The 15,307-nt window shown below is 32.4% G+C and overlaps 1 protein-coding gene across 1 annotated transcript; it reads right to left on the bottom strand.

Moving 5' to 3' along the window:
• Positions 1 to 3,482: 3,482 nt before the first annotated feature.
• LOC130892962 (C-type lectin 37Db-like) lies at positions 3,483 to 12,638 on the bottom strand. The gene is made up of 3 exons (XM_057798715.1): positions 12,327 to 12,638; positions 5,373 to 5,481; positions 3,483 to 5,185 (listed from the first exon to the last, which is right to left on the bottom strand). Exons 1-3 carry the CDS (start codon positions 12,489 to 12,491, stop codon positions 4,917 to 4,919), a joined length of 543 nt encoding a protein of 180 aa, XP_057654698.1. The 5' UTR covers positions 12,492 to 12,638; the 3' UTR covers positions 3,483 to 4,916.
• Between the last annotated feature and the right edge of the window lie 2,669 nt (positions 12,639 to 15,307).

The raw sequence follows: 15,307 nt of genomic DNA, 5'->3' as shown, positions 1-15,307 counted from the left end.
TTGGTATGTCCTGTTTATCAAAACTTTGATGTTCTCAGTGACTAATGAAAAAGAAAAGACGATGTGAAATTTGAACTTAGCAAAAAAAGTCCCTTAACCATATAAAACGAGTGCGTCGGCGCGACGTGAGTCAGTTGAGTCGAGTAATCCAAGTGATACCGTTGGAAAAGGATTGTGCATTTGTTTGTGCCGTGCGCGTGCGATAACCATAATTGTTATGTCTAGTTCCATAATTGTTACGATTTAGGCATAATGTCACAAAAACGTAAAGTTGATATATAGTACAGAGTTCTTCAGTCTAAATGGAAAGGTAAACCACTGTGAGACACTATGATTTTGATTTTATTAAAGACTGTTTGTTGAAAGTTGCCGATGTTTCATTTCCATCTCAAAACTCAATAATTCAAAATATTTCGCTCTTAAGAAACACTGTTGCTTCAAGACTAAATGATTTGTCTTGCTGTTTTTATACGAGGCATTAACAGTAACTTTGAAATAACTGAAGAACTATTAAAGTGCGTTCCATTGACTACAACAGCAAATGATATTTATTCTTCAATTTGGTATTTGGTACCAGAATATGAACTCGACTGGAATATACTTAGCAGTAAAACTACGGATGGCGCTCCTGCCATGGCTGGCAAACATTCGGGCGTTGTAACTAAATTAAAACAGAAAAAATCAGAGGATTTTATGGGATTTCACTGTATAATTCATCAGGAATTATTGGCATCTAAACATTTAAAAATTGACCATGCCATGCCATTTATAATTAAAATTGTAAATTTTTTAAGGAGTAGAGGACTAAATTACCGACTGTTCAGGCAATTTTTACAAGATTTGGACGAAAAGTTTTCTGGTGTCCCTTATTTCACTAAAGTTCGTTGGCCCAGTCGAGGAGTAGTTTTAGTAAGATTTGTTGCATTACCTGACTCCATTCAAGCTTTCATGTTAGGAAAAGGCAATCAGTTGATTATGACAATGACTGGTGGATTTATTGTGCCTTTTTCGTTGATATGAATGAACACTTCACTGATCTGAATATAAAGTTACAGGGTAAAAATCAGATTGCTACTTAATTGTATTCATATATTCAAGCCTTTGAAACAAAGTTGACGCTGTGTGTTGAGGAAATTCAGGTGAAAAATCAAACTTTTGACTGTTTCCCTCATTTAATATCATTTGGCACAGTGAACCAACAAAAAACTGGATGAGTATCCTCAACTTCTGCAAAATTTGATCACGGAATTCAACAATTGTTTTGAAGACTTTCACAAAATGAATGAAATGGTATTCCCAATTTGACACAATCCATTGAAGCTTCACAGGCACTAGTTCATTTGCAAATGGAGTTGATAGATCTTCAATTGGATAGTATTTTGAAAGAAAAATTTAATGAGATTAACGCTGCTACATTTTATAAACAATATTACAAGAGTTTGGATAATTACCCGGAATTAAAAAATCATGCAGCACGCATTCTCTGCATGTTTGGTAGCAACTATTTATGTGAGCGGATGTTTCCAGTCAGTCTTATTTATTTTCAGCACAAAATAAATAAGAACAAAAATCAAACAAGACTTACGAATGAACATCTCCAATCAATTCTTAAAATAACTACAACGAGACATCAAGCTCAAAAACAAGAGAATTGAGGTATCTGGATCCTCGAGCTCAACATAATTACTTATCATCTTTTTAACTTTGATATCATTTTTAACAACCGTATATTATATAAATATATAATTTATTAAATAAAATGTTATAATAAATCAGTTCATTTTTTTTTATTTTCAATCAGTCTGCCCGATTGAACATTAAATCACCTTACCACTTTAACGTTTCATTTCAAAATGGCACTTCTCCCAATTGCCTTGAGACAGTTATAATTATACCTCTGTATAGAGGAGGAGATAAAAACGAAGCATAGAATTATCGTGTAATTACACTTCTTCCCACGTTATCTAAAATCATAGAAAGATTGTTCTAAAAAAGGCTTTTATCATTTCTGTTTAAAAATAAAATACTTACTACCCATCAATTTGGGTTTTTAAGTAACAAATGCACAAATGATACTATATTCTCCCTTCCTAATAATGTCTACGCTCGCCTAAACAGCCATCACTCCACTACAACAAATTTTTCTGATTTTTATCAAAAAATTGTAGTACTTCGGATTTAGCAGCGATTCGATTTGATTGCAACACTGATTACTGCGTTCGTATTGGGCCAATGAACGTTGTTTGTGAATATCAAGGCATTGAAGTTTTCCGTAGAAATCCTAAGATTGTGTTGTGTTAGTTGGAAAGTGAAATTCATTAACTTCGAAACATTAGCCACTCCATTCATTGCTTTGTGGTGAAACACCTGAAGGAAGAAATATTTTAGAAGACACTCATTGCTTCTAAATTACCTAATTTGGTGCAGACACTATCTAAGAACGAAGATTTAATCCGACATTCAAAGTACTTATTTATTTGGATGTGCCTGGCTTACCAGCGCACAATTTAAGACTACAAGCTGGCTTCGTGGAAATCATGCTTCAAAATGTCGAACGAAACGCGTTTGGTGGTAAGTAAATTGATAAACAATGTGATTTCCGCGACTATACTCCAAGAAAAAGTTAAAGAAGCTCTCACTCCGAAGATACCGATAATGCCAACCGATTTGCCGTTTGAGTTTTAACGACCGTCTTGCATTCACTATGACCAATAATAAACCACAAGACCAATCTTTGAAAGTTTGTGGTTATCTAGAAAATTGATAATTATCCCATGGTTAATTATATATGTGTTAAGTTCATGGGTGGAAAAACCATCTGCGTTATTTGTTATGGAATCTGATAATAAAACAATTTTTTTTAAATTTATATTTATTATCGTTATAAAAAATTGAGCTTAATAAGAACCAAAATCTGCTCATTTAGGGCTTCTAATATATGGCCTATGTTATTCCCTGATAATATAGTTTTCTGTTTGTGGAAAAATTTGCATTTTATGGACGATTATGCTTTATTCTCGCTAGGTACCTACACGACGATTAGTACTATAAAAGCAATAAATTGGAGATGTACTCCAAATTTATTTAGGATTAGATTTTTCAGTAGATATAGCAGGTTTCGTTTTTGTCGGGTCTGCATAATATTGAAAAGCGACCTCGAGTACAGAGTGGCTATTCAGTCTTGTGAAGAAAGATAAAGTAATGTAAAGTACTGTGAAGTAAAGTAATGGAAAGTAATGTAATGTGAAGTAATGTAAAGTCATATAATGTGAATGATATTATAGTAAAGTTGGAACAATAATGATGATGATTGTAGAAACTATTTCACCAATTGCAGTGAAATATTTCTCTTTACTTACTGGGTCTATTCATAAAGAAGTAAATAGTAAGTTTCCATTGAAATATATCGATCTGTTTAACCTTATCGATAGAATGAGAGTTAAGGTCGAACGAGTTACTTCTTACCCAAGTAAAAAACGACATAGTTTCATATGCATTTATTTATAAAATTGAGTACGTATATATAACTTACAACTTTTCATTAACAACTTGAACAACTGCAGCGGTTTTTATGCAAAGCGATCAAATCATTAAGTACGTTAACAATAATTTTATTTATTCCTCTTTTTCATATCTATAGTTGCCTGGAATATTTGTTTAGTTTTACGAAAAAAAATTTATTTTTGTTTATGTATTGCTTCGAAATTTCGTTTTCCAAAAAAAAATCAACCAGTTCACGTCAATTACCACGAACGAAATCAGTTTATGTATTCAAATTTGTGCGTAACGAGTTATGACCTGATAAAAGATAGATGTACGATTTTGGAATTAAACGTATAACGTTTAATGAGTTCTTGGCCTCATATAGTAAATAAAGTGCAGTGACAAGTCTCAAACAAACTTCATACAAAACTTATACCTGCTGTTTCGATCCATTTTATTAAAGTAGAGTTCGATCGACCACTCAGTCAAGTTGTTTTGAAAAATGTCTAAAATTGAGTTTCACACTGTTGATTAACACCAACTTAAAAAAGAGAATGGAGGCTGTTTACGGTGTCTACATCTTTTGGTCTTTTGGTCTAAGTTGTTTCGCTAGAAACGAAAATCATTAGAAGATGGATCCGCGAGAGGGAGATTGCAGTACATCCCAGCATTTATAAAACAAGTATTCTGTGGATATTACGTTAGTGTTTAATAGTGCAAGGAGTGTGCTCCGAATTCTCAGCATAGTGCAAAAACAGCGTCGAATAGAATGTTGTTAGCTATTTGTAGCTTTGGTCTTTTACTATGACTCGATATCAAGAAGTGATTCCTGGAGTGCTATCGGAAAAAAGGGCTGTACTAAATAAGCAAATGTGATACCAAACAAGTGATATTTTGAGGACTGCGCACGACAAAATCAGCCGAGGTGTGCGCTTGCTACATGACGATGCTCCAGCCCACACTGCTTTGCTTTCCAAGGCTACTTTACACGAATGTAAGTTCACAGAGATTTAATCTCACCATATAGCCCTGATCAGGCCCCGTCTGATTATTTATTTGTTCGCAAAGCTAAAGGTCGAGTTAACGAGTACGAGATTTGATAGCGAAGATGAAATTGAATAGATAATGTAAGAACATTTTTACTCTAGAGATGCATAATATTTTTATGGCTTCAGTCAGAAGTTCTGAAAAATGTATGGAGAGTATAACTGATGAATAATCACAGATTTTTTCCTTTGTATACTAGGCTAAAAACTCATGAACGGCACTACGTAAATATAACATTTAAAAATAAATGTACTTGATCTACTTGACCTACAAAATGCTCATTTATCCGACTACCTAATAATAAAAACTTTTTCGTTCTTGGTTTATGTTGCTAAATCAATGCCGCTTTTAAACTTTTGCAACTATAATTGAAAGAACTGTATGATTTAATTCCGGCAGTTAGCGCAATCGTTACTCGATTCACAAATAAAATAAAACTCTGCCATACAATCCATGTCATTAATTGCAAACCCATTCGGGGTACCTCCCCAACCACGGTACTCAATACAATTCTCCTCCTTACCATTATAAGAGTAAGAAGGTTGTCCAGGGGGCCAATTGGCATATATAACATCAAGACCTGTAGACAGCCATACCCACTGATCACGATCACCGAGATTTGCACCTGACGTCCAATAACGTCGATGATCCAAACCTAAAAGAAAAAAAAAAAAATAAAAATGTATATATGAAGACGACGAGTTTGAAACAAAAAATATCACTTTGAATATGTTGGTATTATAATCAATAAAAACACAATAAGGAATATATTTTATCAATAAAGGCATCATTTCATCGTAAAAAATTTCATTATTAGTAGTGAGATGATTTCAAGCACCTACCTTTTTCTTGAAGAAATTTTACCATCCTGGCATCTTCTTCGTTATTATTAATAGTCCATAGTTGCATTCCTTGTAATCTACAAAATTGTACCGCTTTGAAGAAATTTGTCTGAAAATAAAAACAATAATATGTATCTTGGGACGAAAATCATCGAAACCAAGTACTGAAAATGTCAAAAACAAAAATTTCAAAATTATTAGTCAGAAATTTACTATTCATCAAAGTAAGTTACAGTAAATTTGAAAATTATAGTTTCCATTGCAATCTATTATACTTTTGTATATTTCAGATTTTAATTTCAAAATTTTGACCTACAACATTTAGATGCAATTTTTAAGATTACTTGAAATTGTACAACCAATCCCGACATGCGCTGAACCATCGGTATGGTCAAAGAAAAGTTATTGTTACTCAGTCTAGACTTCTAGAGTAACTGCCGCGTATTGTTTTATATGTTGATATCAGTGGAACTTCAAAGTAGTATGAAAAGTATTTTCTCAATTCGTGAACTCAATAACCAAATAACGGGTCCAAAACTACTGTCTAATCGCCAAGCTCCTGCCATTTTGTGTATTATATTTTTGGGAAAAGGCAGAAATACCTACTAGAACTATAAAAATGAGAAAATAATAACGTATCCGAAGTAGTTTGGAAGTTCAAAAGAGGTACACCCGCCTATAAAATGTTTCAATCGCTACCGCGGCCATCATCCATTGCCTGGTTGTTTCTTGGGCTCCTGGGCTGCGGTAGAAAATAATTATTACTATTAGACGTTTCGCTCACTTGCATCTTCATGAGTAGCTGGCTGCGTCAATTGATTCTATTATAATTTCATTCGATAGAGAAGAACAATGCCTTGCAATGCCGAAATTAGACAGTTCTTCTGGAAAATATCCAGCAAAAACGGCATCAAACACGTTTTTCGTGAATAGAACCCAAATGATAGATATTATGAAGATATTAAAAATGTGCTGTGATAAAATGGCTCTCGTCTGCTTTTGGAGAAAAAGCTAGAGCGAGAATGGTTTTCTTTTTACCTTTCGCTATTATGTTTACGAACTGAAGAAGTGTATTGATCCCACAAAAAAATGATTGTAAGGGTGTGGGACATAAAATCCGTACAAACTGTTTGTTTTCATTTACTGATCTGCACTTCACTCTAGTTGGTGACACTGAACACACTGTTTACACTACGACTCACAATTACACTGCATGACGCGTCGTAGTGTAAACACTCTGTCAACTGTGAAACAACGGTTACTACATTATAATTACACATATTTTATATAACTGAATCAGCACCTAGTTGGCTCGCTTTCCTAATTTTTTAATTAAATGTTGCAATAAATTCTGAAATACTGAATCTGGCGTTTGCCGGAGTGTGCTCAAAATTCTCTTTTTTAATTCTCCATGTGTTGTTGTTTCCCATTCTTAAGAATATACGTTTCGTTTCAACTAAAAACGTTCAATTGGCCTCAGTAGAGGCACATTAGGCACAATAAACGGATTATTCGATCCTGTAAAAACTCCCTCAATGTCCTTTGCATAATGAAAAGTTGCCAGGACTATTCCTAGAAACAAAACTTTCTTCAGGATGCTTTTTATTTATGAGCTGCATTAATCTGAATACAACACACTCTTTTTCATATATTTTTGCGGTTACAAAATTATCAAAAGGTCGATTGTAAACTGAATATCGACCACGACATGAAATCACCAACCATATCAACACATCCGAGTTGAACTTTTCGTGTCTATTGAAATACGCTTTTGAATTTACTTCTTCGCCTTTCCGATAATAAGTCTTATTTTTCGCCGTTTCACACCCCTTAAAAATAAAATAAGATTAGTCGTCGATGATCATTTCCTAACCTTTAACGGGCAAAAGCTCGTTGTCACTGAGACTGAGTTTTGATTTTTGTTCCATTTGTTACTTATCAGAATATTTGGATATAAATTTTCTTTATTTTTGAACTACATACTGTTCCTTTAGAATATTGCTTACATATTCCTTATCGATCTTGAATTTTCTGTCCAATATTCGCAAAATGACTCACAGTTTTCCGTGAACCTCTAGTTTTTATTGCTTTTTTTTGATCCTCAGTTCCTTTCTACCTACCGACAGATATCGTGATTTATTTCTCTGGCTACTTCCATTCTTATAAAGTGATAAACCGTAAATGATTTGATGTCGTTATTTTTCATTTACATTTTTCATAGTTGAATTTAAACTTCTAATAGAGACGTAATATTTATACTTGTGACATTTGACAATAACATTCTATGGTAACACATACTTTAATTACTAAGCTGTCTAGAAATGTACGGATTTTTTTGTCCCATACCCTTAGAAGATGGTTATTATTTTTCTGCGTGGAGACAATGAACACACAGCCAGATCTCCTAGTGCAATACATCAAGCATGACAAATGTCGAGAGCTACATTTTAAAATTATATCGTGGGTGTACCCTGCCAAAAGTGACCGATTCAAAAATTGATGACGATGTACTAATATGCTCAAGTCATTTATGACTGTCAAATCTATTAATAAAAAATTGCCCACGTCAAGATGTAAATTGAAAATATTGTATTCACACGCTACAAAAAATGACCAAGTTCTGATAAACATCTTGATCATGTTTGTATGATAATACAAGGATGGTCCCAGAAATACCTAGCCTGAGCTAGAGTTGTTAGAAAGATATCACTGTATTAGACAGTGGACAATCTATACATCATTGTATTTGTTTGGCAACCATCAATAGTGAACATTTTCATTGATTTTGTAAACATGTAAAAAATTGGTTATTGGTGATACCATACTTTTATTTCAAAAGCATTAGCCCAATCAATATAAAAACTTACCAAATTCTACTCTGGGTGAGACTACTCCTTCTTTATCAACAGTAAAATATTGGGTAGCAGAGTGTAAACGAGGCCGCACGACCCGCTTCGCAGTGATTGACCAAATAAGGTGACGACTCCAGAAATGTTGGAGAAAAGTCACAAGCAGCACTGCATGATCGTCGATTTAAAGTGCGAAAGCTAGCAGATTCAGTAGGTATTTCAAAAAGTGCGGTACATCGCATATTAACTGAAAATTTAGACTTGAGAAAGCTGTGCGCAAGATGAGTACCGCGTTTGCCAAAAATGGAACAAAAACAGCATTGTGAAGATGTTTTTATCGAGTATGTATCACAGAAATATTTTTACGCCATTTCGTGATCATTGATGAAATTTGAATCCATCACTTCACTCCTAAAATAAAAGAACAATCAAAACAATGGACAGAAAAGGGAGAACCCGCTCCAAGGTCGTGGCGTCGTTTTTTTGGGATGCGCGTTCGATAATTTCCATTGAAAAAGAAAAAAAAATGAATTAAAATTGCTACCTCATGCACTCTTTTAGCCAGATTTGGCCTTCTCGGATTATTTTCTGCTACCAAACTTGAAAAAATGACTCGGTGGTCAAATATTTTACAACAATAAAGGGGAGATTAGGTTGAAAAATAAATATATTTTTGGCCAAAATTTTTATGTTGTCTATGTTGGGACAGGTATTTCTGGGACTATTCTCGTAGTCTTGTGGATTTAAGTTTGCAAGTCAAATAGACTAATTGTATTTTTAATTATTTTTATTTGAAAACTAGTTTTGTTATATAAAAACTAAAGTATAAGGAAAATACTAATTTCCAAATCTCAAAAATACTATTTACAGGAGATGTTCAATCCGATGTTGGCTATACTGAGTGAATAACATTGATAACCCCTTTTCATTTGTTAGTAAATATTGTCAGTGGTTAGGATTAGATTTTTTAATCACTTTTCAGTGTTAGCCAATTGGATTTTCTCCAGTTTGTTTAAAAAGCTCATTTAGTTTGAACATAGAAGACTATTGGTAGAATTGGTGAAACAAAAATTAAAAAATTATAAAGATAAGAAATAATTGTAGTTTTAATATTTAGCTTGTACACAACCTATTTATCAGTCCTGTTTGTTCTTTGTGTCTAGTTAGCTGTTACTTAGCAGAATAAATAAATAAAAGTAATCTCATACCATGATTTTGCCGGATAGGGAAATTACTCTCAACTGAAGCATGGAAAACAGAATTGATAATCTATATTAAACATCACATTTAAAATTCCTTGACAAACGTTTTTATTTTTCAACTTATTGGTCTTGTTTTGAGGCTTTTGTTGAAATTCAACTGAACCTAATGCGAAGTTAAACTAAAGGGCTGATTCGCTAGGTAACAGTGATCGGCATCTAATACTTTGTATCATTAAAATAGAGGCGCTCCCGCTTCTCGTGTTAGAATTTTCAAAACATGTTCAAATTCAATAACTTACTAATAGATTTTATTTTATTTTCTCCACTGCTGAATGTCACGATGTGCAAAAATTAACCGATTCAACTGGTAATACTGAAATTGAAATGTTGAGTTGTAGCAAAATGTTTCAAGTCAATCAAAAATGGTCAAATTTTGGAATCACTTTTCAATATTAGCCAATTGTGTTTTCTCGAGTTTTTTAAAAAGTTTTAGTTTGAACACGAAGAGAGGAAGACTAATAGTTGAGCTGGTGAATTATAGTTTTAATATTTAGCTTGTACACAACCTATTAATCAGTCTTGTTTGTTCTTTGTGTCTATTTAGCTGTTACTTAGAAGAATAAATAAATAAAAGTAATGTCATACCACGATTTTGTCGATAGTGAAATTATTATCAGTTGAAACATGGAAAATAGAATTGATAATCTATATCAAACATCACAGAAAAACGTTTCTGTTTCTTCAACTGATTGGCCATGTTTTGAATTCAACTAACCCAATGAGAAGTTAAATCAAAAGGATGCATTGCTAGGTTATGGTGATCGATATCTGATACTTTGTGCCATTGAAACGAAGGCGCTCCCGCTTCTTGTGGTAGATCCCCCTCAAAGTAAAGGCCGGCCTGAACGTGATAAATAGATAATAATAATAACTTACTGATAGAGTTTCATTCTGTTCTTCTCCATAAAGGATCCTATTGAGTATTAAAATGTTCAAAAATTAACCGAGATGAACCGAGATCTGTTTGACCGTAAGTTGCTCGGTTAAGTTGCGGCAAATCATTTAAATGAACCTGTTCAAATATCAATCTACAAACCTGGTAATAATGAAAATCAAATCAACCAACTTGAACCGAATTTTGATCTACCTTGTTCAAATAGATCAAAGTGTAAGTCACTTGAATAGACAGACAGTGAAAGCGATCGCGTAAGCTGGCTTAAAATACAGTCACGAAGATCCTTATTTCCCTATTATTCAAACGTTTGGTTGTGGTCGCCCGCCCGTTCTAACAGCTGATTTGCCAAAATTACAGCCTTCTACCGATTTCCGAAGCAAAAAAAACCTGTGTTCTACGGGTATTATTCCCGAAAAATTTCATTGTAGGTGAAAGTCACTTCCAATGGAAGGGAAAAAGAAGGAGGGCACTTCAGAACCAGCTATTGACTCGGATGATTTAGATGAAAGTTGAATGTGACTTTATCATCAATACATAATAATTATTCTTGATGTTATTGAGTGTTTTTTTACATTAACTTTGCATAGCAATATTAATCGATTCTTATAATTTTGTAATGTTTCTTTAAGTGAAATTTTCAGTTAAATGCTGAATCTTTCTAGTTGTCCAAATATTTTCTAATCACTAGTATCCTTTGCTTCTAGCAATAGTCTGCAATAGTAGTAATTAACAAGAAAAATTTATTGGTAATAGTCTGAAATAAAGTGACTAAGTCAAAAAAATAAAGTTCCAATTCCAAACCAAAGTAAATTATATATAAAATCGAGAAATTGAATCAACTAAAGAAGGAAAATTTTTAACTGTGGTTTTTCAAAATCTGAATTTTTTTACTTTTTGCATTACACCTACGATATATGCTGCGGTCTCAATTTAAAATAAGCACTAAAGACAAACAAGCTGAAACCCTAGCTAATATTGGCTGGAAAAGCTTCAAATCAGGATATTTGTTTTTTAAAAACCTTAAAAGATTATGAGAGTTGATAAAGTAGATTTCCAAAGAGGCTCCAAAAAAGTTCAGTGGTAATTTTAACAAAAATTAGCCGTCCTATCAATTTCTAACGATGAAGTTAATCAGCAAACCAAACTAAATATTGTAGAAAATTTACAAAGAAAAAATCTCCGTGATTTCGAAAAGAGATATGCTCCATCGAATCAACAGATCTGTGGCCCTTTAAATGGGAAGTGATAGTGATTTAGTTCATTATTTATCTAATTCGTTAATACTAAAATCACTTTTTTTAGCTTCTTTAAATCTGTGAGTGACAGTTTCTGTTAACAACATAAATGTATTTGAAATTGACAGCAATTTCCTTCAAGAAAGCGTAACTTTGTGGAAAGAAAATGCTAGGGAAGCTAACAAGAAAGATTCTAGCTTAAACACAATAAATCATACGGTTGAGATGCTTATGCTAGAATTTCAAGGTTTGATTATTGCAAATGAAGCACGGAAGTAGTTTCATTATGTTGTGTACCAGAACATAGAAAAATGTATCCTGATTGTAAAACGATATTTTAAAGAAATAATATTCAAATGAATATATATCTAAAACTACAATTGTTTATACTTTTGATATATTGTGGCTATTTTATTTAACTTTGAGGTACTTACATTATAATTCTTACTAAATGAACACATTTCATAGACTGAGTATGAGAAGATTTCATGAAATATTTGTCAGTTATGTTATTTTGTCTTTTGATAAATAAAAAATTCGAAGCTTTCTTCGTTCCGCCAACACTGCTTTCTTACACAATTTTCTTAATCGTCAATGAAACGTTTCGTAACAATCTCCATCTTTTCAGTTAGACAGTAATCATAAACGAATAAAATCAAACCATATTTGAGTCTAATATATTTTGTGTGAATAATACATAGAAAAATATTTACCTTGAATACGGAATCCACATAATAGGTTTTTCCTGCAAAACTAAATCGATTCGGGAACTTCTTTGGACGATTCAAAACAGGTGATACATATTCAGTGGCATTATCTCCCATAACTACTATGCAAACATAACATAATATCAGAGCTATTATTGTCCTTAAAAACATTTTTCCTTTAATTAAAAAACGTGTAATCAGTTTATTTCAAATTGTTTATTTCGAGCACTCAATTTGCAATGATAAGATTCAGTGATGTTGGAATTTCCATAATATACTTGCCCGTGATTAATTCGTGAACTGGCAATGAACGGTTCTATTGGAATGTTGTTTTAAGCTATACTGATTGTCCCGTCGTATTTTAATATATATTGTAAATAAAAAAAATTTTCACACATTCACTTTTTTTAGTTGAATCAAGAATTTATTATAGTTCTTCCAATATCAAATATTCACGGCGCTCATACCAAATTAAGAAATTAAAAATAATGTTTACTCCCCGTATAAAATTCGGTATACATCTAACAAACCGTTAGACCACGTGGACTCATCATCTCCAACATCGAATCTTAAACATAAATGCCTTTTTATTGGCCGAAGCTGTCGGAAGACGTATGTACACATATTCCTGCCAGACTGTGCGATAAGAAGTGAGGTTGTTTGGTGAGATTTATTTAATTCATAAATTTCTTTAAGTAAATATAAATATGGCGTTCTTTAGATCATGGACGAATGAAGACAATGAAATTACACAGTGTAGTGAGAATAAAGACAGGTATGAATTTAATAATAAAGATTTGGATATACAAACACAGCAAGTTATTTTAAATACATTCGAATGTTTAAAAAAGGAAAATATTCAGCAATCTGATAATGCAATCAGAATAAAAATTGCTGAATTAGCTGGAGTAAATACATTTTTCATTTATCGAATAGTCACGAAACAGATTGCTGTGGATCATTCATAGAACCGAAAAACATGTAAAGAAAAACTGAAATCAGTTGACGAAGCTACTCAAGATTTTATACGTAGTTTATATAAAGAGAGCGGGGATGCAACATTAGGAGCAATACAGCAAACGGTAGCAGATTATCCAGAATACAATTGTACCAGTTTAGAAACATTGCGTGAAGTTTTATCAGCATGTGGTTTTAAACACAAAAAACTGAATAAACGGATGGCAATAACTGTCAAGGATCGTTCGATGGCGACAAGATTATTTGCCAGATAAAAGACTACCGAAGTTCTAATAGACACATAATTTATCTAGACTAAACATGGTTTGACAGTCACGATGTAGTAAATTTCGGTTGGGTTGACAATAGTAAAAATTGCTGTTTGATGAAAATGTAATGAGTCTCCAAAAGTGAGTAAAGAGGTTGTAGAACTTGTAAAGAAAGTTTTAGCAACAGACTGCCAAGAGCTTTGCAAAAACTCTGTTGAACATGTTGAGTATGTCACATAATTCTGACTACCACTATTATTTATAAAGATACTTTGGAATTGAAATGTTTTTTTTCTTTTGTTTGATTTGCAAATAATTAATTTTTTTTTTACTTTGAAATGTCATGTTCTAAAGGGAAACGAATTATAAGAGTACACGCTGGAGGTAAAGACGGTTTAAAACTATGCAGCTGTTTATCATGAAGATATGATAGCAGAATTATTTGAAAAATGATTTAAAGAACAGCTTTTACCTAAAATTCCACCACAGTCAGTAATCATTATAGACAACGCATCTTATCACTCGCGGCAACTCTTTAAGATACCCAATAGTAGTAGTAAGAAAGATCAAATTTTAGCACTGATGTCTGAAAAAAATATTTCTATTACTGTCAGCGATCGTGAATATGCCCGATAAACAAAGAATTGCTTATTGTTATTAAAGATCTAAAGTTAGAGAAAATTTATTATATTGAGTAATCTCCAGAACTGAGTAAATAGGTTGTAGAACTCGCAAAGAAAGTTCTAGCAGTAGACCACCAAGAGCTTTGGAAAAACTGTGTTTAACATGTTATTCAAAAAGAAGATGAGTATGTGGTATCATCTTTTTTAAAACCCGTCGTAATTCAATCAAATGATCATTCTAGTTCAGACAATTCTGACTACCATTATTATTCGTGAAGATACTTTGGAATTGAAATGTTTTTTTTTTCTTTTGTTTTATTTGCAAAGAATTTATTTTCCTTTATGGTTTTTGCTTTGGCTTTGAAATTTCGTTATCAAGAAAAAAAACGAATGGGGTAAAAAAAAGGGCTCAGTTCATGTCTGGTACCCTATTTAAGCCAAACTTTCTTACTGGCAGGTGCATTTTACTCGTCTATTCACGTTTTATAATTAAATATTCAGTTGTAGCAAGTTAACAAGGTATATTAATGATTTTTTTCTAAGTTCCAAGTAGGACTACAATTAAGTGCATCTATCTAAATAACTGCGTCTAATTTATAATGATTCGATTGCCTTTTAACGAATACTTTCTCGCATAAGATATACAAATTTTCAAAAGTATTTATAAAAATAATCAATTTATAAAATGTGGTATCTACGCCTATGATAGATCAAACAAAATTGTCGGCAAGGGTTTTATAATCTACAATCACTATTGTGGGGTCACAAATGACCCTAATTTCTTTTAACAGATCTAAAATGATTGAAAATTTTTTCTTCAATTCAGATATTTGTATGGGTTGGAAAAATATATTTTTAAGAGGTTGATAGTAGGAAACAAAAATAACTTTGCTTCGATATCACGTTAAAATAAATCAATTTTAAGTAAAAAAGTGAAAAATTGTGTCTTCTCGTTAATACCGTCATTAACTGTAACACATTCATCTGTAAAAAATGGATTATAAAAATTTATGGAAAAAAACATGGCCATGTTTCTAGCCACATTACAGTAATATAAAATTAAAAAATAATATTCTTTGTATGAAATACAGGTGATTTCTTGTGTTGAATGAGTTTTGGGACTATCTTATGACATCCT

Source organism: Diorhabda carinulata, chromosome 4, assembly GCF_026250575.1.
Source record: "Diorhabda carinulata isolate Delta chromosome 4, icDioCari1.1, whole genome shotgun sequence".
Lineage (NCBI taxonomy): Eukaryota > Metazoa > Arthropoda > Insecta > Coleoptera > Chrysomelidae > Diorhabda > Diorhabda carinulata.
The sequence above is the reverse complement of the archived record's forward strand: the minus strand, read 5'-3'. Positions and strand labels throughout refer to the sequence as shown.